Below are 23,241 nucleotides of genomic sequence, written 5' to 3' on the forward strand. Positions count from 1 at the left end.
TGGACATCATGAAAATGATCGGAGAGGTTGAGAGTAGAAGAAGTTCAGGAGCAAAAAAATAAATAAATATATATATATATATATAGATATAGAATTATTGTAAAATTAACTCTGTCCATAAGGTGTAGATAGTAAGTATAGACCGGAAGTAGAGGCCTGGGCGTTGTTGTTCACTAATTTACTCCAAGTAGGGAAAGGATGGTGGGGTTGAAAAGTAATAAAGGGGAATATATATATAAAAAATAAAATAAAACATGGGGGATTGGAAGTGATGCAGACAATTACATTGATAGAAGATACAATCTATCTGCAATATTAAGCTGATCCATCCCCCCCCCCCAAAAAAAAATAAAATAAAAAATAAATAAAAAATAAAAATAAAAAATAAAAAGAAGAGTGTAGGTGGGGAGCATTTGAAAGCCGACAAGGGTTGTGAAAGACGGATGAGTAAAAAGTCAAAGTGTTGGAGACCAATAACACAAACAGAATAAAACAGGCATCACACTGGGCACACACTGGTTGAATCAACGTTGTTTCAACGTAATTTGTATTGTGACGTGCAATACATTGGATTTGAAAAAAGTAATCAACCAATACTGTTTTCATCTAATTTCAACCAGTGTTGTAAACATTGAAATGGGGTCAAACTTAAGACAATATCAAAAAGTAAAAGTGTATTATTAATATCATGAATTTGGCATCATATTGACAGGGCTAATGGTAACTACCTCTAAACTTCCAAAGATCAAATCAACCATGGACGAGTTATAGTATACCTAGCCACACGTTGAAATGATGGTGTCTTTTATTAGGCAAATCAGATGTCAATGTAGCCTAAATAAACCCAACCTCACACCAAATTTCCTTGTGTAAGAAAAGTTAGAGGAATTACTTTAAACTATTCAATGTTAATTAGATAGTCTACGCAAATGAGTATGGAAGCTGGTCAATGTCTAAATCTGCTCAGTAATTTAGACAGGTAGATGTCCTGGCACGACACGTTCTGGGGAAGGGAAGAGATTAAAGCAGGGTTCTTCAATCCTGGTCCTGGAGGGCCGAAACACCTCTGTTTTTCATCCTCTCCTTCTAATCAGGGGCTAATTCAGACCTGGGAAAACCAGGTGAGTGCAATTAACTACCAGGTAGAAATAAAAAACAGAAGTGTTTCGGCCCTCCAGGACCAGGATTGAAGAACCCTGGATTAAAGGCTTGTTCTGCACCAGGGACTTTACTGAAATCATCCTAAAGGCACCAATGCAGGACCGTCATTTAAAGGCCTTTTCCAACCGCTAAATGACCTGCGTCTGGGCCAGCCAGGATGGCGATGGCAGACATTGTTTTAAGGAAGCAGTTTTACACAACAGACAAAAAAGCTGTTTCAGCACCTGGACGTTCCATTTTCCTCCACACACACTTCCTGAGTTGGTTCTCTCCTCAGGAAACAAAGAGGGCACAGCGGGGAGGACTAATCACATAAGCAGTTATCTTGGAGATTATACTTTGGAGTGTGCCAGTGTTCATGCTTAGTCTGTGAGTCTTACAAGATTACTTCCTCTTGTTATTAAAGGTGGCTGAGATAAGGCAACTACTTCCATATCGACATGATTGCATAATGTTCAAAGTCATTATGGATTTAGTGTGGTTGTTGTGCACTCAGTTGTCTACTAAAAAATATATATATTTACCTGGATTGGCCTTTCCTCTCAAGTATCCACACACATTGTTTACTGTCTTGTATGTTGAGTGGGTTCCAATAGTTAGTTGTATCTTCCTCCTCTCTGTAAAACAATAAGACAGACACAGGCCTTAGGTCATTCTTCCCTATCCCTCTGAGGACAACAACAAACAACATAATGGCTTCCAAAAAGATAGTAAACAGAATTCATCACCCAGGTGACAAAAAAAAGAAGAAAGAAGTGATTTTATATTCCTCCTCCTGTATACACTTGTTTCATCTTCATTAATGTCACTGTCCCTCAGCCAGGTAGAGAAATGAATGTCAATCTTACTGGCCAACACGCACGCACGCACACACACACACACACACGCACACACACACACACACACACACACACACACACACACACACACACACACACACACACACACACACACACACACACACACACACACACACACACACACACACACACACACACACACACACACACACACACACTGGAAGCAGGTAAGTGGGTTATACAAAATGACATTTTGTTGACAGTTGTAATCATTTAAGGGCAGCGGGGAGAGTGTGTAGTGACACTGTAAGACTCCAACATGAGTGCAAGACCCCCAGGAGGGCTTAGTGAAGGGAGTATGTTTGTTCTTCTAACATACTGAATCAGCACATAATTTACTATTGCACAGATTTCTACAGTACATGTACAAAACATATACTTTAAGCCAGCTATAGGCTATATGCTTTGGTTCTATCTATGCTTATATTTCTATCTTCTCAGGTCTTGCTGTGGGTCCGGGGCTCTTACGTTCATGCTAAAATGTCTTTCACCCTATCAAACTTTGGGCCCAAGAACCAAAACAGAGGGGATTAAAGCCAAATCGGGCGGCAGGTAGCTTAGCGGTTAAGAGCGTTGTGCCAGTAACTGAAAGGTCGCTGGTTCTAATCCCCGAGCCGACTAGGTGAAAAATATGTCGATGTGCCCTTGAGCAAGGCACTTAACCCGAATTGCACCTGTAAGTTGCTCTGGATAAGAGCGTCTGCTAAAAGTGCCCAGGCACCTCAGAGGTCACATTTAACAAGGAATCTGTTTAGCACCGCCACTATTGAGGACTTTGGCTAAATCCATAAAAATGTCAAATTAGAAAAAATATTGGTAAGTGTATACAGTCTGGTTGTACTTTAAAAGTAGAAGTATACAGAGCAGTTGAAGGGTTGGTGCAGAGAGGAAAATCACCCAGAGGTTTTCATGAAGAATCCTTTACATTTCCTTTCCTCTGCAGTCTGAGATTCTAGCCAATTAAGGAACAAAGGGTCAGGGTGTGGGCGTGAATATAAATTATATCAATACACCGGCAGATGAAAGGCAACCCGGAAGAGCTCCCTCCTCTTCCTCTCTCGTCCCCTTCCCCTCCTCTCCTCTCCTTTCTGCTCCTCTCCTCTCCTGTCCTCTTCTCTCCTCTTTCCTCTCCTCCCTCTCTTCTCTCCCCTCCTCAGAGTCACTTTCTGTGACTTTGCACCTTGGGAGTTCAAACGGGAGCCTCTCTGTGTTGAGGATGTGGGCTCTCCGCAGGTAGGAAGGCGATGCAGGATTGAAAATTCTGTTTAAAGAAAGGTTCCCAGATAGCATCCAGATGTGTTGGCCTCGGGGTATACAGTACAGGCAATTACTTTTTTATTAGGCTGCTTGGATGCAAAAATTAAGATGAAGTGCCAGTGAAGATGTAAGCCCTGGACACAAATAGTGGGATGGAGGGGCGCAGTATATACTGTTTAGTTGACAGAGCATTTTCCCCCTCTATGAGTAATTTAATTTCGTATAAAAATTCAGTGGACTTCTCACAAGCACACTTTCCCATTTATCACTTTTGACAACAGCACAAATTACTTTGGCTAAAGAGCAGAAGATGAACACGCAGCTTACAGAAGTATATTAAAACTGTGGCATGTAGGTATAGGGCTTTCACTACCGGGTAGCAGAAGGTAATGGGTTACCTTAACTTGAAATCATGTTTATATGGTTTTATTTACATTTCAATCTAGTCAATTGTCTGACTGAATCAAAGTTAAGGTTGAAATTGGGTAGTTTCACAGACGGTTTATGAACCTCTAGCTTACAGTATTGATCAAGTACCTAAGTGTTGCAGCTCATTATCATTCTCTATAGCTAGCAGGTTCAAATTCGTGAACCATCAACAGATACTACAGTACCGTACAATACAATACTATACAAAATGCATGTAATCAAATCAAATTGTATTTGTCACATGCTTCGTAAACAACAGGTGTAGACTAAAAGTGAAATGCTTACTTACGGGCCCTTCCCAACAATACAGAGAGACATTTTTTTTTATAATAGAAAAATAGACAAATTATAACACAAGGAATAAACTTGGCTATATACACGGGGTACCAGTACCGAGTCGATTAGCAGGGGTACGAGGTAATTCAGGTAGATAGGTGCATTTAGGTAGGGGTAAAGCGACTAGGCAACAGGATATATAATAAATAGTAACAGCAGCATATGTGATGAATCAAGAGTTAGTGCAAAAAGAGTCAATATACAAAGTGTTTTATGGCAAATATACTTCATATATCAATCACAACTGAGGGTTTTTAAATGTATTTACCAGCAAATCAAAATGTAGATGTCGCTTTGTTCTTTTCTTCACAGAGCTTAATCAGTAGAGGAGGGAAACCAATATGGACTGGCCTACCTCCACCTAGCAATCAATAGCTTTGTAATTAAAGGCCCCAGAGTGTTTCTATAAAGTTATTTCAAATAGGTTTTTGCAGCGGAGCTGTAATTGCTCTGAAAATTTGTTACACTTATGGCATTCGTTTGGGGCCTGGGAGAGCCGGGTGTATGCGGCTGGGAGTGGTAATTCACTGAAATCACAATTTGTCTGGGCTTCTCCTTTTGGTATCAAATTCTTTATGGTGAATAAAAGAGAGATGAAATCGCCCTGCCAGTCCTGTCTACAGTGGGAAAAAATACACACAATAATGAATAAGTCCCTCTCAAATGCATTGAGTGGTGTGCTGCTCCCTTCAATGGTGTGAACAATGCATTATCCACTCCGGAGCGGCTGGAGAGCGCTGAGAGAGGCATGACGTCAACTGGACACAGGTAGGTAGAACCATTAAACCTCTCATGGCCTCGCAGTTTATGTCTTGTTTCCATGGAGCAGAGCTGCATGCAATTAGAGAATGGCCAAGCAATACAGTGAGCCTTAATTGAATGGGAATTAAAAAAGAGGAGGCAGACAGATGGAAACAAATGATTTGAAATCTCTGGAGTGGTCAGTGCTTTAGCCCAATCGATGGAGAACAGATTACCAGTGCTCCCCTGTTTGATCAAACTAATGGAACATTGCTGTGGTCCGTTTCAGGGCTTGGCATTAGGAGGTCATGCTTGGGAGGCTTGTAAGCGGCCCTGAAAAGGTGCACATCTGGGACCCCTCTCTCGGTGAGGGATCGATAGCAACCATGTTGTGGCCACTGGTATTTTTGTCCCCATTGATTGTCAGTGTGTGGCGGTGCGGCTCGTTGGGTCGGTGGGTCCGTGTCTGCAGCGTGACAGGGGGATGCCTGCCTGCCGTGGAGGGTGCTGTTCCAGTTAGTAATCAGGGGGGTTTGGACACATAGAAAAATGGGAAGTGACTGGTGCAGACAGCCTCACCCAGCCAGGCAGACATCTAAAGAAACCTCTCCTCTTAACCCCTTCAACTCCTCTATGCCTTTCTGTCAACAGCAGGACAGGGGTCCTCTCAGAGATGATGCACACCATCATTTGCCACATTTACTGTTGTAATATATTGGATATCAACGGTGAGTTGACAAAATTGCCATGTATAGCAAAACCCATCCATGCACATACTCCAACACACAGACACACAGACACAGACACACACAGACACATACATTCACTTCTGACTGTCTGCTGAAATCCTTGGCAGATGCCTTTCTGCCTTTGGAGGTGATTCAAAAGAGCAGAATGTAGAGCCATCCAAGACAACATCAGATGTGCCTCATAATCACCCCGATAGCATGAGTGTTTACCTTCTTTATTATGAATTTGGCAAGGGATTTGACTTTAAGCCAGTTTTCCTTCATTTTGTCGTTGGAGCCAAAATCCTCTACTGTCTATCAACCAGAGACAACTGCACTGCAGAACTTGCTAGCTAGGTCTCCTGGGTGATGATGCAAAGATAAGAGGGGATTTTCAGTCAATAGCAGGAATTAGAGCCTAATACCCCCCATTTAAAAAAGTGTTAATGCAACTGCTTTCTCCTCCTGGAGAGGGTCTGGTGTTGCTGTGACGGGGTTATAAAGCACCATTCCATTTTACTCCTCTAAACATGTACCTCATTTTACCTCAACTGACTGGTGAAGAGCATGATGGCACTGCAAAGAGAATGGTTGATTCTCTATTCAACTCCTCTTGTTAATGTGTGTAAACCTGGCAGGGCGTTTACAGCCTGCTGTACTAGGGAGATATTCCAGGTAAACAGTTACAGGTCTAATTGCCTACTAACGTCTGAAGTGACAAAGAGCCGTCCAATCAAGGGCTCGTGTTGACGTTTGATGAGTGACAGTAAAAGGATCATAGGTGAGACAATTAGAGGTACTGTACATTATAGGAGATAAGAGGTCACCACGTTGAATGGAAATTAGACACTATATACATTTTATATATATTTTCAGATTAAAAACATCATCTCAATATGAACCATGACCTTTCACTGAAGCCCCTCACATTTAAATCCAATTATACACTTACCAATATTTTTTCTAATTTGACATTTTTATGGATTTAGCCACAGTCCTCAATAATGGCGGTGCTAACCAGATTCCTTGTTAAATGTGACCTCTGAGGTGCCTGGGCACTTTAATGTGCTCCGCTAGTCATCCACTCTTGGATTCAGATAAATCCCAGGCGTATAGCATGAGTGAGGCTGATTGACAATTGTAATGGTCTTGGAATATATATATTGTTAAGACGAGTATAACCATGAGACCACGTTGAGGGTCGTTGTAATTCACAGGGCCATAACGACCCACTTTGCAGTGTAGTTCCTCTTCCCTCCACAGAACGTATATCAAGGAGCATCATTTACTCGCCACATACCTAGCTACTCCTGCAATTGGACTGAAGGGCCGGCCAATGTTTTCTAATAGCTTGGCTGTGTCTCCTTCCTGAGCTCAATGGCTCATTATATCATATTTAGAAGATTAATGTAGAGGCCGGGAGAAGACTCCTGCTGCACCTGAAACATTTATCCTCCTCCTGTCCATCCAGACAGGGACTCTTGACTGTTTCTCTGAGGATATGCAACTAGGAACATTAGGGGCATCCCCTCACAGCACTGTTTGTCCAGGGGGAAATGGGCTAGAGTAGGAGGTACCTGCAGTACATGCTTTGTAGAGTGGGTTGAGACAGAGGGAGTACTGTACCTGAAGCAGCAGGCATGGCCAGAGGGGTACAGGGACTCCCCAGTCCCACAGACTGGATGTTGAGCAGCCTTTTGGCTAGGGAGGCAGAGATGGGCTGGACCAGCAGAGACGTCAGGTTGGGCCGCTCCTCCCTGTAGATCCCCACTGCAATGAATAACACAGGAACACATATTTTTTTACATTTTTAGTCATTTAGCAGACGCTCTTATCCAGAGCGACTTACAGTTAGTGAATACATATTATTTTTTAATTTTTTTTTTATACTGGCACCCCGTGGGAAGCGAACCCACAACCCTGGCGTTGCAAACGCCATGCTCTATCAACTGAGCTACATCCCTGGTCACTGGCTTAGGATCTGTTCTGGCTGTATGAGCTTCACACTCATAAACCTCCCCCTACACTAACAAGGTCAGTCTGTTGGAAAAGTCTTGGGCGTGTCACCTAAGTGTTTTTTTTCGGGCCACCTTAGTCAAAGCAGTAAAACAAATATAATTAGTATTGATTTATTCTTGAAAAAAAACATTGGGGTGGGATTTTTTTAGGGGTGTAAACCTAAAAGACTAATACCATATTTAAAGTATTTAGAAAAGATAATAGACTCATATATTTTTTAAATAAGATAATCTTTGAGAACTAACAATCACCAAAATAAAAGCTAGACAGTCTAGGAGAATCTAAAATTCAAAGAATTATGCATTCAGGAGTATTTTTGTCATGGCATGGGCCTAATTGGTTTTGTTATAATGTTTGAGTCACTCCAATAGCATAAGAACATGGCATAAGCCATGGATAAATGTGTAAAGTTGCAGGAAATTAGCTTTAAAACTGAAACATTATGTCTCAGCCACATGGCAAAATGTCTAGATTTCTAGGAAATTAGCTTTAAAACTGCACATTTTCTCTCAGCCCCATGCCAAAATGTGTAGAACTGATAGGGAATTAGCTTTAAAATGGCCATATCTTCTCTCCACCCAATGGTAAAATGTGTATAATTGCAGGAAATTAGCTTTAAAGCAGGAGAGGAGAGTGTGGCAGGCAGGCACCTGAGGCTCCAAATGGAAATTGAAGGAGAGGAGAGAAGGACAGTGAGGGCAGCAGAAGACCTCTCTCTCTCTCTCCACTCGTATCAAAGCCCTCCACCTCTGATTGAGGCTTGCAGGCTACCCGCTAATAGGCTGGTGGATTTTAAGTTGGAAGTAATGGTTTCTGCAAACCAATGGGGATTTAGATGGGCGAAATGCTCCATTGATTCAGCCTCATTAAAACAGGCAAACTGTGAACCTAATCCTGCTTTAGGAACACATTTATTTTGCAGGGTTACATTTTCCACTGCCGGCGCTCGGCTGGGGTGATAGCAACAGTCATACTCGGATAACAATGTAGCAAACTGGCCTCTTCAACTCCACACTATTCCTGCTGATGGTGTTTTCCAGATAAACGTTTTTTCTCTCAAACAAAATATAATTATTTGAACAGTTATCTGAATGGAATTAAAAGGGCTCCCTCTGCATTATCTCTGAAGAGTTGACTCATTGGCGGTCACAATGCTAGATAATGAGTTGGTCTCTCAATGGAAATCGTTCACAGCAGGACAGAGTTCAAGGTTACTTGCAGTGTGAAGTGATTAGTCTTGCTAATTACAACATCTGAATGTGAATATTAACAAATTGTGATTTTAGTCTATTTGGGCCCTTAACACTGACATATCCTATTTGGTCAGGAAGAGTGACTTATGGGCACTTGAGAACAAGATTAATTATCTATCATTAAATATGATAATTTGATTTCTGGCTCTCTGAGGCCATGGCTGACTCACAATAAAATCAAATATAAAATCAAATCAAGTTTATTGGTACACATACACAGGTTAGCAGATGTTATAGAGGGTGCAGCGAATTGCTTGTGTTACTAGGTCTAAGAATGCAGTAAAAATGTCAAAGAAGTTCACAAATACTAGTAAAAAACTAAAAAACAAGAAATCACGAATGCCAGTTAACAACCCAAATAACACTGTATCAGTAATCCAAATGCAATCTGTGTGTATATAAACCAAAAATATATACTTAGAATGATATGTACAGCAGTAGATATATTAGCTATGTCAAGAATCCAGTATATAAATAAGAATCCAGCATATAAATATTTGGTGTGTATAAACAGTGTAACAAAAATGCAATGTACAGTAGTAGATACAGTGAGGGAAAAAAGTATTTGATCCCCTGCTGATTTTGTACGTTTGCCCGCTGACAAAGAAATGATCAGTCTATAATTTTAATGGTAGGTTTATTTGAACAGTGAGAGACAGAATAACAACAACAAAAATCAAGAAAAACGCATGTCAAAAACGTTATAAATTGATTTGCATTTTAATGAGGGAAATAAGTATTTGACCCCCTCTCAATCAGAAAGATTCCTGGCTCCCAGGTGTCTTTTATACAGGTAACGAGCTGAGATTAGGAGCACACTCTTAAAGGGAGTGCTCCTAATCTCAGCTTGTTACCTGTATAAAAGACACCTGTCCACAGAAGCAATAAATCAATCAGATTCCAAACTCTCCACCATGGCCAAGACCAAAGAGCTCTCCAAGGATGTCAGGGACAAGATTGTAGACCTACACAAGGCTAGAATGCGCTACAAGACCATCGGCAAGCAGCTTGGTGTGAAGGTGACAACAGTTGGTTCGATTATTCGCAAATGGAAGAAACACAAAAGAACTGTCAATCTCCCTCGGCCTGGGGGTCCATGCAAGATCTCACCTCGTGAAGTTGCAATGATCATGAGAACGGTGAGGAATCAGCCCAGAAATACACGGGAAGATCTTGTCAATGATCTCAAGGCAGCTGGGACCATAGTCACCAAGAAAACAATTGGTAACACACTATGCCGTGAAGGACTGAAATCCTGCTGCGCCCGCATGGTCCCCCTGCTCAAGAAAGCACATATACATGCCCGTCTGAAGTTTGCCAATGAACATCTGAATGATTCAGAGGAGAACTGGGTGAAAGTGTTGTGGACCAAAATGGAGCTCTTTGGCATCAACTCAACTCGCCGTGTTTGGAGGAGGAGGAATGCTGCCTATGACCCCAAGAACACCATCCCCACTGTCAAACATGGAGGTGGAAACATTATGCTTTGGGGGTGTTTTTCTGCTAAGGGGACAGGACAACTTCAAATCAAATCAAATCAAATTGTATTGGTCACATGCGCCGAATACAACAGGTGCAGACATTACAGTGAAATGCTTACTTACAGCCCTTAACCAACAGTGCATTTATTTTAAACAAAAAAAGTAAGAATAAAACAACAACAAAAAAAGTGTTGAGAAAAAAAGAGCAGAAGTAAAATAAAGTGACAGTAGGGAGGCTATATATACAGTAAAATAAAGTGACAGTAGGGAGGCTATATATACAGGGGGGTACCGTTGCAGAGTCAATGTGCGGGGGGCACCGACTAGTTGAGGTAGTTGAGGTAATATGTACATGTGGGTAGAGTTAAAGTGACTATGCATAAATACTTAACAGAGTAGCAGCAGCGTAAAAAGGATGGGGTGGGGGGGGCAGTGCAAATAGTCCGGGTAGCCATGATTAGCTCTTCAGGAGTCTTATGGCTTGGGGGTAGAAGCTGTTGAGAAGTCTTTTGGACCTAGACTTGGCACTCGGTACCGCTTGCCGTGCGGTAGCAGAGAGAACAGTCTATGACTAGGGTGGCTGGAGTCTTTGACAATTTTGAGGGCCTTCCTCTGACACCGCCTGGTATAGAGGTCCTGAATGGCAGGGAGCTTTGCCCCAGTGATGTACTGGGCCGTACGCACTACCCTCTGTAGTGCCTTGCGGTCAGAGGCCAAGCAGTTGCCATACCAGGCGGTGATGCAACCAGTCAGGATGCTCTCGATGGTGCAGCTGTATAATTTTTTGAGGATCTGAGGACCCATGCCAAATCTTTTTAGTCTCCTGCACCGCATCAAAGGGACGATGGACGGGGCCATGTACCGTCAAATCTTGGGTGAGAACCTCCTTCCCTCAGCCAGGGCATTGAAAATGGATCGTGGATGGGTATTCCAGCATGACAATGACCCAAAACACACGGCCAAGGCAACAAAGGAGTAGCTCAAGAAGAAGCACATTAAGGTCCTGGAGTGGCCTAGCCAGCCTTGGAGAAGATCTGCAAAGAGGAGTGGGACAAAATCCCTCCTGAGATGTGTGCAAACCTGATGGCCAACTACAAGAAACGTCTGACCTCTGTGATTGCCAACAAGGGTTTTGCCACCAAGTACTAAGTTTTGCAGAGGGGTCAAATACTTATTTCCCCCATTAAAATGCAAATCAATTTATACCATTTTTGACATGCGTTTTTCTGGATTTTGTTGTTGTTATTCTGTCTCTCACTGTTCAAATAAACCTACCATTAAAATTATAGACTGATCATTTCTTTGTCAGTGGGCAAACGTACAAAATCAGCAGGGGATCAAATACTTTTTTCCCTCACTGTATATTAGAATGAGCTATATGAAGAATACTGTATATGAATACACAGTGTGAAAAACTGTATAAAAGAAACGGTCCCGTTTTTTAATGTCTCTAAATACAGTGAGCTACAAAAGTATTGGGACAGTGACACATGTTTTATTGTTTTGGCTCTGTACTCCACCACTTTGGATTTGAACTGTTAAAATTACTATCAGCGCAGACTGTCAGCTTTAATTTTAGAGTATTTTCATCCATACCAGGTGAACCGTTTAGAAATTAGAGCACTTTTTGAACATAGTCCCCCCATTTTAGGGAACCAAAAGTATTGGGACAAATTCACTTACATGTGTATTAAAGTAGTAAAAAGGTTAGGATTTTGTCCCATATTTCTAGTATGTAATGATTACATCAAGCTTGTGACTCTACAAACTTGTTGGATGCATTTGCTGTTTGTTTTGGTTGTGTTTCAGATTATTTTGGAGACACTTTTATTGCAAATAAATAATTATGAGTGAGAAAGTTACAGACGTACAAATATCATACCCCCAAGACATGCTAACCTCTCACCATTACAATAACAGGGGAGGTTAGCATTTTTGGGGGGTATGATATTTGTGGGTCTGTAACTTTCTCACTCATCATTATTCACGATTAATTCAGGACTATCCATAATTACGGTAGCATGCACATTAATGTAGATGTTTCCCAGCATTGCTGTGTGTGTTTGTGTGTGTGTCTATTTGCGTGTGAGTATGGCCGTATGCATGTGTGTGTGTATATGTCTGTACGGAGTCTGCGTGTGTATGAGCTTTGTGTTGGTGAGTCTATCTTTGTCTCTTACTTACTACTGAAGTACTACTTACTACTCTCACTTTCTACAGGGGATGGCATGATGGCTGTTCAACAGTCTGATGGCCTGGAGATAGAAGCTATTTTTCAGTCTTTCGGTCCCGGCTTTGATGCACCTGTACTGTCTCTATCTGCTAGATGGTAGCAGAGTGAACAGACCGTGACTCAGGTGGCTGAGGTCCTTGATGATCTTCTTGGCCTTCCTTTAACACAGAGCGCTGTAAGTGTCCTGGAGGGCAGGCAGCATGCCCCTGGTGACTGTGGCACTCCCCAAGCCAGTCTGCAGTAAAGGAAACGTATGGTGGGAGCCAGTCTTCTCTCTTCCCTCCTATAGCAATCGTTTATTATCTCATTGGTGCTTTGGCTCTCACACTGGTCTAGAAGCAATCTCACCAATAGGAATGATTAATGGTCCAGGTGAAAAATATATACAGTATGTCTCTTCCTGCCATGTTGAGACGTGCACCGCATGCAACGGTTACGGGATGCGTGTTGCACTAATCTTTCAGCTGTGAGAGAAGCCATTTAGTCTTCCTTTGGCTTTTTTTTCAGCAACGTTTTCTGGGGAAAGGTACTCTGGTTTTAAGGAGTGAATAGTATAAAATATTTAGACAGAAAGTCTTGTGCACAGAAAGAGAAAGTTAAGATAAAAGAAGAGATTGGGGCGGGAGGTAGCCTAGCGGTTAAGCGCATTGGACCAGTAACCGAAAGGTCATTAGCTCGAATCCCCAAGCCGACTAGGTGAAAAATCTGTCCATGTGCCGTTGAGTAAGGCACTTAACCCTAATTGCACCTGTAAGTCGGTCTGGATAAGAGTGTCTGCTAAATGACTCAAATGAGATAAGAAAGGCAGTCATATTGGTACATCCTCATTCTTAGCGTTTCGTCAACACAGGGTTTTAAAGAGGATAAAGAACGTTCAGTAGATCATGTAACTAGCTGCTAGCCAATTATTTTGTGCTTTGCCCAATATTGAAACAACATTCATTAAACATCATACTAACATTACTTAGATGTTCTGTATTTTTCAATCCGTATCCATATTTTGCTCTGCATTTCAGGAGACCTTCTGTAACCGATGAGCAACCTGTACATATTTTTTTCTTTTTTTTAAATCATTTAGCAGACACTCTTATCCAGAGCGACTTACAGGAGCAATTAGGGTTAAGTGCCTTGCTCAAGGGCACATCGACAGATTTTTCACCTAGTCGGCTCGGGGATTACAACGCTCTTAACCACTAAGCTACCTGCCGCCCTGTGCCTCCAACAAACCCCACATGGCCCTTGCATCGGGCAGTCAATCCATTCTCTTTTGAATCCTGTGAGGATGTCATTTGTACATCACACCCTCTGATCTCCATCAATATCACGAGCATGAGCAGAGTGGCTGAATTGATCCAACCACGAGACTGAGGGAATGGAGTTGAGATCACGGAGTACATTTCTACTTTAAAACAGGATGACTTCCCAAGGCAGACAAGCAGACCAAACACACTGACACATCCATACCTGATATACTGTCGGCTAGCTGCTGTCAGGACTAGCCCTGGGAGACATTGACGATCACGCATAATATTGCAGATCTGATTTATGCCAACATGTACTGTATCCAGTAGGCCTACAGCTGTATTGGGTAAGCTGGTGTATGGATTTCTCATTTGCACTTCCAAGGCATGAGATATTGTGGTACATGGTTGTGCAGAATAAATGAATGGATTACATATTGCATTACATATCTCCACAGTACAAAAATCATATGAAATGCACAGTTATGTGGCGAAAAAATTGAATAAACTTAGACATGACGTGATGATTTCTTCTTTGAATGGGCTCTAGGACTTCTATATAATAACTACACCAGGAGCTCAGTATGTGTAGCCATGCCTCATCTGTAAAACGCTTGGATAGTTTGGTTGGTTATTGGTGAGGCCCGCCTGCATCTCTACTTCATTAAATGTGAAATCAATACCAAGTGGCTGTTGACAGTGGCTGGTCTTCCTGGTGTGGACGTGTATATTTATTGATACCAATGGTGCTACATTCACCCCTCTGTCACTACTACTGCAAGGCACAGTGTGAAATAATAATATGCGCTGCATGACTGTAAACCAGATTCCATACCATGTAGTATCAAACTGTACAATACTGTACTACACAAGGCAAATCAAATCAAATCAAATTGTATTTGTCACATGCGCCGAATTAACAGGTGTAGACCTTACCGTGAAATGGTTACTTACATACCCTTAACCAGCAATGCAGTTCATCAGTGGTCCTCTGTAGCTCAATTGGTAGAGCATGGCGCTTGTAACGCCAGGGTAGTGGGTTCGATCCCCGGGACCACCCATACGTAAAAATGTATGCCCACATGACTGTAAGCGTCTGCTAAATGGCATATTATTATTATAAATAAATACAATATTTACTAAATAAACTAAAGTAAAAAATAAAATAAAAAGTAACACAATAAAATAACAATAACGAGGCTATATACAGGGGGTACTGAGTTAATGGGGGCGCATGTAAATAGTCTGGGTAGCATTGTGCATTGGGTTTTCTTCTTTAGGATGGCAAGCCTTTATTCATTAGTACAGCATACTTCAGCATACGGAAACGTATTATTCTCAAATCAGTAAGCTATCACACCTTTTTATTAACTTTAAAACAAGGGAGACCCTAAGAGCTCCCACCTCAGCTGACTTACCAGATTGATACTTGATTGGTTAATACAGAACAAGTACATGTGTGTGCTGCAAAAACATGAATGACATTGAACAGAGGCGAAAACAAGATTGCAGGTGTCTGGGAATGTCTGAAAGAGATACATTTCACAAAGGAGCATTCAAATAATAATCTTGGGAAGCAAGTGAAGGAATGTGTGAGTGGTATTTTATCTCAGTGGGAAAATAACGCCAGTCGTTTTACTGGCCATCTGTCTTTCCCCCCCACCCCTCATGTCTCTAATTACACTTCTCCTTTCTTAGGTTCACCCTTCCCTCATTTTCTAGGCTGAACCCTACAGTAATAAGTTGGGACAAAATATTAAGACATCATCAGCTTGGTTATTAGTTGATTATTAAAGATCATAGTTAATAATTACCCAATTAATACAGGTCATTGTTAGTATATGATTGTGGCATGTACAGCCTCTAGTAGAAGCTTACACACATTTTGCTGTACCCTTCAATGTGAAATTTCGAAAATGTAGGATGCATCAAATGCCAGGATGTCATACTCATTTTGGCTTTTCATCTAGTAGAATTCGCTACACAGTATTTAAGAAGATAATCGTCTTTCGAGACCCACGTGTGCAATTGCGCATTAGATGACGCATTCTCAGTATGGATGAGCCTAGTATGTTGATATCTGTTGCCTCTTGAAAATTGCATGAATACAACAGGAAATAACGTGCTCACTCTAAAAGTGTTCTTTAAAAAAGTATATGTGGACAGTTGTCCTATTCTGACCCTCCATGTATTTAAGTGATAACATACAAAGACCAGAACATGTTTGTAAAACATAAAGAAAGACCTACCACAGCAGCAACATACTTCAGTATTGACACAGTGGTCAGACATGATAGAGTATTAACAAGCTGTAGAGGAGGTTGAATAGTGTGTAGGTCAAACTCACATAACCATCTCTCCAATGGTGTTCACTAAAGCAAGGACTACTCCAGGATCAATACTGCCAACAACCTCCACGATAAACCAAACAGTAATGAAAGATGCCTCAACAATGCCAGGGCCCTTAATGTCAATTAATAGGCTCAGAATCATTGCAAGTGACAACATTAGAATGTGATGAAATAAGTAAATTGCCCAATATTCAGACAAATGTTGTCAATGAGCATATTGACAATTTAAAGATGTATCCAGCACACCTGTTCATGTGTTCATTAGCCTTCTTGAAAATATGAGGACACAAGTGAAAATGTAGCAGATGACAGGGAAAATGACTTAGCCTTGGCCCTTGCCTCAGTACCTGTGTGTCTCAAGAGTGGAAAGCCCAGCACACAGGAAACACACAGGCTCATTAGCCACATGCCAAACAAGTACACACTTTAAAAAACCCACTTACTGGCCATTCACTGTGATGAAGGCAGAATGATGTCCTAGCAGTCCCTGCTAAAGAAATGGGCGGAACACATCAGAGCTCCAGGAGTGATCAAAGCAGAGAAAAGGACTGCATTTAAATGTGTCAGAAAGAGGGGGTGATCTTATTAAAAAAGATATTGCTCCATTATCTTTTCTACATACCTTATATCTGTTTTTAGTCGTTTAAGTTTAATAAATGTCCTGAATGGGTGGGCGCTAGCACGGTTCCAGTGATGTACTGGGCCATCTTCACCACCTGCTGGAGGGCCTTGCGGTCGTCGACTGAGAAATTCCCTTACCAGGCCACTTGACAAGAGTGGTGTTGTTGTTGGTCCATGTCAATTCCTTGGTGAATTGGACACCGAGGAACATAAAACTGCCGACTTTCTCTACTGCAGTCCACTTGATGTGGATCGGGGCATGTTCCCTCCTCTGCTTCCTGAAGTTAACAATAAACTCATTTGCTTTACTGATGTTGAGGGAGAGGTTGTTGTCCTGGCACAACAATGCCAGTTCACTTACCTCCTCCCTATAGGCTGACTTGTCACTGTTGGTTATCAGGCCTAGAACTGTGGTGTCGTGCAAAGCCACGCAGTCATGGGTGAACAGGGAGTACAGCAGGGGGCTCGAGGATACACCCCTGGGGGGCCCCTGTGTTAAGAGACAGTGTGTAGGAGGTGTTGTTGCCAATTCTCACAGCCTGTGGTCTGTCCGTCAGGAAGTCCAGGATCCAGTTGCAGAAAGTGGTGTCCAGACCCAGGGCTCTGAGCTTGGTGTCGAGCTTGGAGGGAATAATAGCGTTGAATGCTGAACTTTAGTCAATGAACAGCATTCTCACATAGGTGTTACTCTTGTCGAGATGTGTTACAGCCATGTTAATAGTGATGGAAAGGGCATCTTCCGTGGATCTGTTGGGGCGGGAGAAAATTGGAGTGGATCCAGTGTGCCTGGCATGCTGGCATTGATGTATGCCATGACCAGTCTCTCGAAGCACTTCATGATGCCCGGGGTGAGTGCGACAGAGCGATAGTCATTTGGGCATGTCACCTTGATTTTTTTGGGCACTGGGACGATGCTGGTCTCCTTGAAGCAGGTGGGAACTACAGCCTGGGAAAGGCTGAAGATGTCTGAGAAGACACCCGCCAGCTGGTCAGCACACACTCTGAGGACGCAGCCAGGGATGCCATCTGGGCCAGTCTCTTTGTGAGTATTCACTCTTTTTAGAGGATTCTTGCTGGCTAATCAAATTGAATCGTATTTGTCACATGCTTCGTAAACAACAGGTGTAGACTAACAGTGAAATGCTTACTTCCGGGTCCTTTTCCAACAATGCAGAGTTCAAGATAAAATAAAATAAACAATAGCGACATAAGGAATAAATACACAGTGAATAACAAGTAACAATAACGAGTAAAAATAACATGGCTACGTACTGGGAGTACCAGTACCGAGTCAGTGTGCAGAGGTACGAGGTAACTGAGGAAGCTATGTACATATAGGTAGGAGTAAAGTGAATAGGCAACAGGATAGATAATAGACAGTAGCAGCAGTGTATGTGGTGAGTGTGAAAGTGTGTGTGTGTGTGTGTGAGTGTGTGTGTGTGTGGCGTCAGTATGCATGTGTGCTCATGTTATGTGTGTGTGGGTGTATGTAGTGTGTGTGTGTATATACACTACCGTTTAAAAGTTTGGGGTCACTTAGAAATGTCCTTGTATTCGAAAGAAAAGCAATTTTTTTGTCCATTAAACTAACATCAAATTGATCAGAAATACAGTGTAGACATTGTTAATGTTGTAAATGGCTATTGTAGCTGGAAACGGCTGATTTGTAATAGAATATCTACATAGGCGTAGAGGCCCATTATCAGCAACCATCAGTCCTGTGTTCCAATTGCACGTTGTGTTTGCTAATCCAAGTTTATTATTTTAAAAGGCTAATTAATCATTAGAAAACCCTTTTGCAATTATGTTAGCACAGCTGAAAACTGTTGTGCTGATTAAAGAAGCAATACAACTGGCCTTCTTGAGACTAGTTAAGTATCTGGAGCATCAGCAATTGTGGGTTCGATTACAGAATCAAAATGGCCAGAAACAAAGAACATTCTTCTGAAACTAGTCAATCTATTCTTGTTCTGAAAAATGAAGGCTATTTCATGTGAGAAATTGCCAAGAAACTGAAGATCTCGTACAACGCTGTGTACTATCCCCCTTCACAGAACAGCGCACACTGGCTCTAACCAGAACAGAAATACCTCTAACCAGAACAGAAATACCTCTTGCTCAGTATTTGTCCTGAGCAAGAGGACAAATACATTATAGTGTCTAGTTTGAGAAACAGACGCCTCACAGGTCCTCAACTGGCAGCTTCATTAAATAGTACCCGCATAACACCAGTCTCAATGTCAACAGTGAAGAGGCGACTCCGGGATGCTGACCTTCTAGGCAGAGTTGCAAAGAAAAAGCCATATCTCAGACTGGCCAATAAAAATAAAATATTAAGATGGACAAAAGAACACAGCCACTGGACAGAGGAAGATTGGAAAAAAGTGTTATGGACAGACAAATCGAAGATTTAGGTGTTCGGATCAGAAAGAATAACATTTGTGAGACGCAAGCCAATCCAACTTGTGGGAGGTGCTTCAGGAAGCATGGGGTGAAATCTCTCCAGATTACCTTAACAAATTGACAACTAGAATGCCAAAGGTCTGCAAGGCTGTAATTGCCGCAAATGGAGGATTCTTTGATGAAAGCAACATTTGAAGGACACAATTATTATTTATATTTATATCAATGACTACATTTCCTATGCATTTTGCTATATGTCCTATTCAAACTCATTTCATGTATGTTTTCGTTGAAAACAAGGACATTTCTAAGTGACCCCAAACTTTTGAACGGTAGTGTATGTGTGTTGGGGTGTCAGTGTAAGTACGTGTCAGTGTGTGGATAGATTCCAGTGTGTGCATAGAGTCAGTGCAAGAGAGTCAGTGCAAAAAAGGGTCAATGCAGGTAGTCCGGGTAGCTATTTGATTAGCTATTTAGCATTTAGCAGTATTTTAGCATGGGGGTAGAAGCTGTTCAGGGTCCTGTTGGTTCCAGTCTTGGTGCACTGGTACCACTTGCCGTGTGGTAGCAGAAAGAACAGTCTATGGCTTGGGTGGCTGGAGTCTTTTACAATTTTTTGGGCCTTCCTCTGACACTGCCTGATCTTGTACAGTTCGTTGAGTACAGTTCTTGTACAATTCGCTGAGTGCCGCCTTGGTGTTTATCTTGGGTCGGTATGTACACAGCTATGATAATAAAACACGCAAATTCCCTCTGCATATAGTGGGGTTAGCATTTTAGCATCAGAAACTCCAGGTCGGGTGAACAGGAGCTTGAGATGTTTTCAACTTCGGTACACCAGGAATTGTTGATGAGGAAGCCCCTGTCCGATACATACAGGAAATGGAAAAGACGTCTGGTTGAATAAACAAAGACACAGCATTCCCTGATATCGCTCTGCGATTGAAGCCTTGCTCAATTCAAAAGTTTCTTTTCCAGTGATTGGACATTAGGATACTAGGAAGAGGAGGCCGTGTAGCCAGTCTTTTTAGCCTAGCTTGGAGTCCCCCTTTCCTTCCTCTTCTTCGGCGGAATTTGTCATCCGATTCATGATCCAGAATTGTTTGTCGGTTGTAGGAAATTATTACACAAACATTCTGAGCAAACAAAGTCATAATTAACGCAAACATAGCAATAAAAAAGCAAAGTTGAGCAGAAACCGGCAAGACACACCCTTCTGAAGTGTAAGGGTGTATGTGTTTGTGTGTGTGATACGTTTCACCTGCATCTTTGTCTGCTGGTCTCCTGAATAAAACAAGGTGCAGTGTGGTAATGATATCCAAAGCAACACAATAGGATAATATCATACACAATAGGATAATACCAATCAAAGACAAAGAAAACTGCTGTGATTGAAATGGGGTAATAAAGCTTCCATTTTGGAGGTGCTGTAACTAGGGCTGCACGGTATACTGTAGTTTACTATATACCGTTATCAATGCATGGAACGGTTTGGGTTTTTACTTTACCTTCTAAAACGGTATTTCAATGTTTGGTTTGTTTAATATAGCTTACATCTAATTAGGGTCCCCTGGGAAACACAAATAACTCCTCCCTGGATTTTTCAGTCGTTGTCATGTCAAAGTGCCCGTTATTATAGTCTAACTATAGAATTAGAATAATCAATCTATTTCCATGATTCCAACATTTCACCAAGTGTTTTGATCAAAATCGCAAGTCAAATCGCAAACAATATTTGGTTTAAAATAAGGCTTATATTGTTTGCCCATATCGTGCAGCCCTACATGGCAGTGTGGAAATGACCTCAAATGACTGCAGGAAATGCAGAAATTGCTGAAAATGCAAGAAAATTATTTTTGTTTGAAGTTTGAATGAACAGTATAAAACAATCAGAATAGAGAAAGCCCCATTGAAATCACTTAGAATGTATGTGTTGCCACCCTAGGGTCATGCACTACTCATAAAGCAAATGTAAAACGTTTATTATTCACTTATTTATTGATGTAATGGTCTTTAGTTCCAGTTATTCATCACATCTTTCATAATATTACATTAGAGTTATTATAAAGTATACTGAATGATCTCAAATGAACTCAAAACAAATCAGCAAAGAGCTGGAATGAGAGCTAAAAAGAACAGCAGATGGACTGCTACAAATAAGGGAGTGTTGTGCAGCTTAAAGCAAATGCTATAAGTACAAAAGAGTTTAAGAGGTTGCTCTTTTTCATTCAGGTTCAAATTGTCACAAAGCCATTTTCCTGTCTAATACTTAGTATATGCGCAGTATTTATACCACATCCACAAACAAGGGTCCTTTAAGTTAAAGCTAAACTAGGTACTTAAACACCTCAGCGGTGACTCTCACATGCTGTGGCTCTTTTGGGACAGTTAAAATGCATTGTTTTTAATGGACTTTTATTGTGTTTTGATGCACATATGATGCAATATAACCAGACCTGGGGATTTGACAATCCTCACTTAATGATGATGGCATTTTAATGATAGCTTAATGACACTCACCCCCCGCCCATGTACTCACTAGGGCAACACCAAAACATTACAAACAAATGCCTCTACTCACAGACATCAGACTTACTTTGGGACCAATGTCACAGAGATGGATAAGTTAAATTGATTATTAAAATGTGAGTTTGAGAGTTTGATATAATTTTGTATTTGGGCATTTTGATAATATTGTGTTGTGCTGTGGATATTATCTGGAATAATGTGGTACTTCTTATGAGGTTAAAAATCAATTCAACGTTTATTGGTTGCATACACAGTTTTACAGATGTTATCGCAGGTGCAGCGAAATGCTTATGTTTCTAGCTCCAGAAATGCAGCAATATCTAGCAATTCAATAGCAATACACACATAATCCAAAAGTAAAAAAAAAGGATAAGAAATTAAGACATATCAGAACAAGGGTCATAACAAGGTTATGACCCATAATATGTGATTGGTCTATTTCTGGTGCCCTGTGAGAAATGTCCTAAAAGCTGATTGGAATAACACAATACATGGCAAAGGTTGCATACTAAGCTAACCTAGCATGGCAATGATTTGAATGATCAACTATGTATAATTTATCATATAGAAATTATAATAAAGAGGCCAACACACACGTTCTTACTTCCACTTCAGCGGAAATGTTAACATAAAGGAAGTTATCTCTAGGGATATGATTGGATGTTCTCACTTGTTTCCCCCATCCAGTCATATCCCTCTGTCCCCTGACAACTCACTGCAGAGCTTCAGGGCTTCCTCACAGTGTGGCTACAGTACAGTGTTGACATGTGTGGTTGGCCTTCCTGCCTCAGGGCTACACAGCCTCAAGGTGGCCCTGCTGTACAGTATGCTCTTAAGCTTATCACCCACACGGAGTGCACAAGGATCATTTGAAGAGGCAGGACACTGAGAACACCAGTTTGCCTCTAGTTTGCCTACTTCAATCAACCACCAGGCAGTCTGGTTGCTTCATTACAATTCCATCTTCAGGCTGGAGTCAAATGTAAATCCTAAACCAACCACAGGCAATAATCTCCCCCGCCTCAGATTTAAAGAGCAACCAATTTAGGACCAGAGGGGGCTCTCAGAGAGTCACATCAAATTCCATGTCTAGTAAAGCAATTCGGCATTTGCTGAGGCTAAACTATGGTAATGTCTCAGAGAAAACACAGGGGCCAAGGGCCAGTAGGGAGAGGGGGGCAGACAACAGTTTAATTAGAGAGAAGGGAAAATAAGTAAATAATGAGTTAATACTGTTCCCTCTAATATTTCCACCTCCAACCTTGATGTCCACAGGGGAAAGACAACAGAAACACCTGTGGTCAAGCTGCTGATGTACAGTGTGTGTGTGCGTGCATGTGTGTGTGCGTGCATATGTGTGTGTGTTTGAGTGAGAGAGAGAGAGAGTGAGAGAGAGAGAGAGAGAGAGAGAGAGAGAGAGAGAGAGAGAGAGAGAGAGGAGAGAGAGAGAGAGAGAGAGAGAGAGAGAGAGAGAGAGAAAAGAAAGGGGGAGATGAAGAGCTGGAGTAGACATTGAGTTTGTTGCTGCCCTCCTTTGCATGGTGATGAGGTGAGGCTCCTCCAGCAGTAGTCAGCAGCACCTCAGAGTAAAATGAGGG

At 41.6% G+C, this 23,241-nt stretch overlaps 1 protein-coding gene across 1 annotated transcript in view; it reads right to left on the minus strand.

Annotated features, from left to right (window-relative positions):
* LOC121533381 (inactive N-acetylated-alpha-linked acidic dipeptidase-like protein 2) overlaps window positions 1–23,241 on the minus strand; it is a 199,904-nt gene that overhangs the window by 92,017 nt on the left and 84,646 nt on the right. Inside the window, exons 5-6 of the mRNA XM_041839270.1 lie at window positions 7,139–7,282; window positions 1,686–1,778 (exon numbers count right to left, since the gene is read on the minus strand). Of these exons, the coding sequence (XP_041695204.1) occupies window positions 1,686–1,778; window positions 7,139–7,282 (237 nt within the window). The remainder of the gene's footprint in view (window positions 1–1,685; window positions 1,779–7,138; window positions 7,283–23,241) is intronic.

Source organism: Coregonus clupeaformis, chromosome 20 (assembly GCF_020615455.1).
Source record: "Coregonus clupeaformis isolate EN_2021a chromosome 20, ASM2061545v1, whole genome shotgun sequence".
In the NCBI taxonomy this organism is placed as follows: Eukaryota; Metazoa; Chordata; class Actinopteri; order Salmoniformes; family Salmonidae; genus Coregonus; species Coregonus clupeaformis.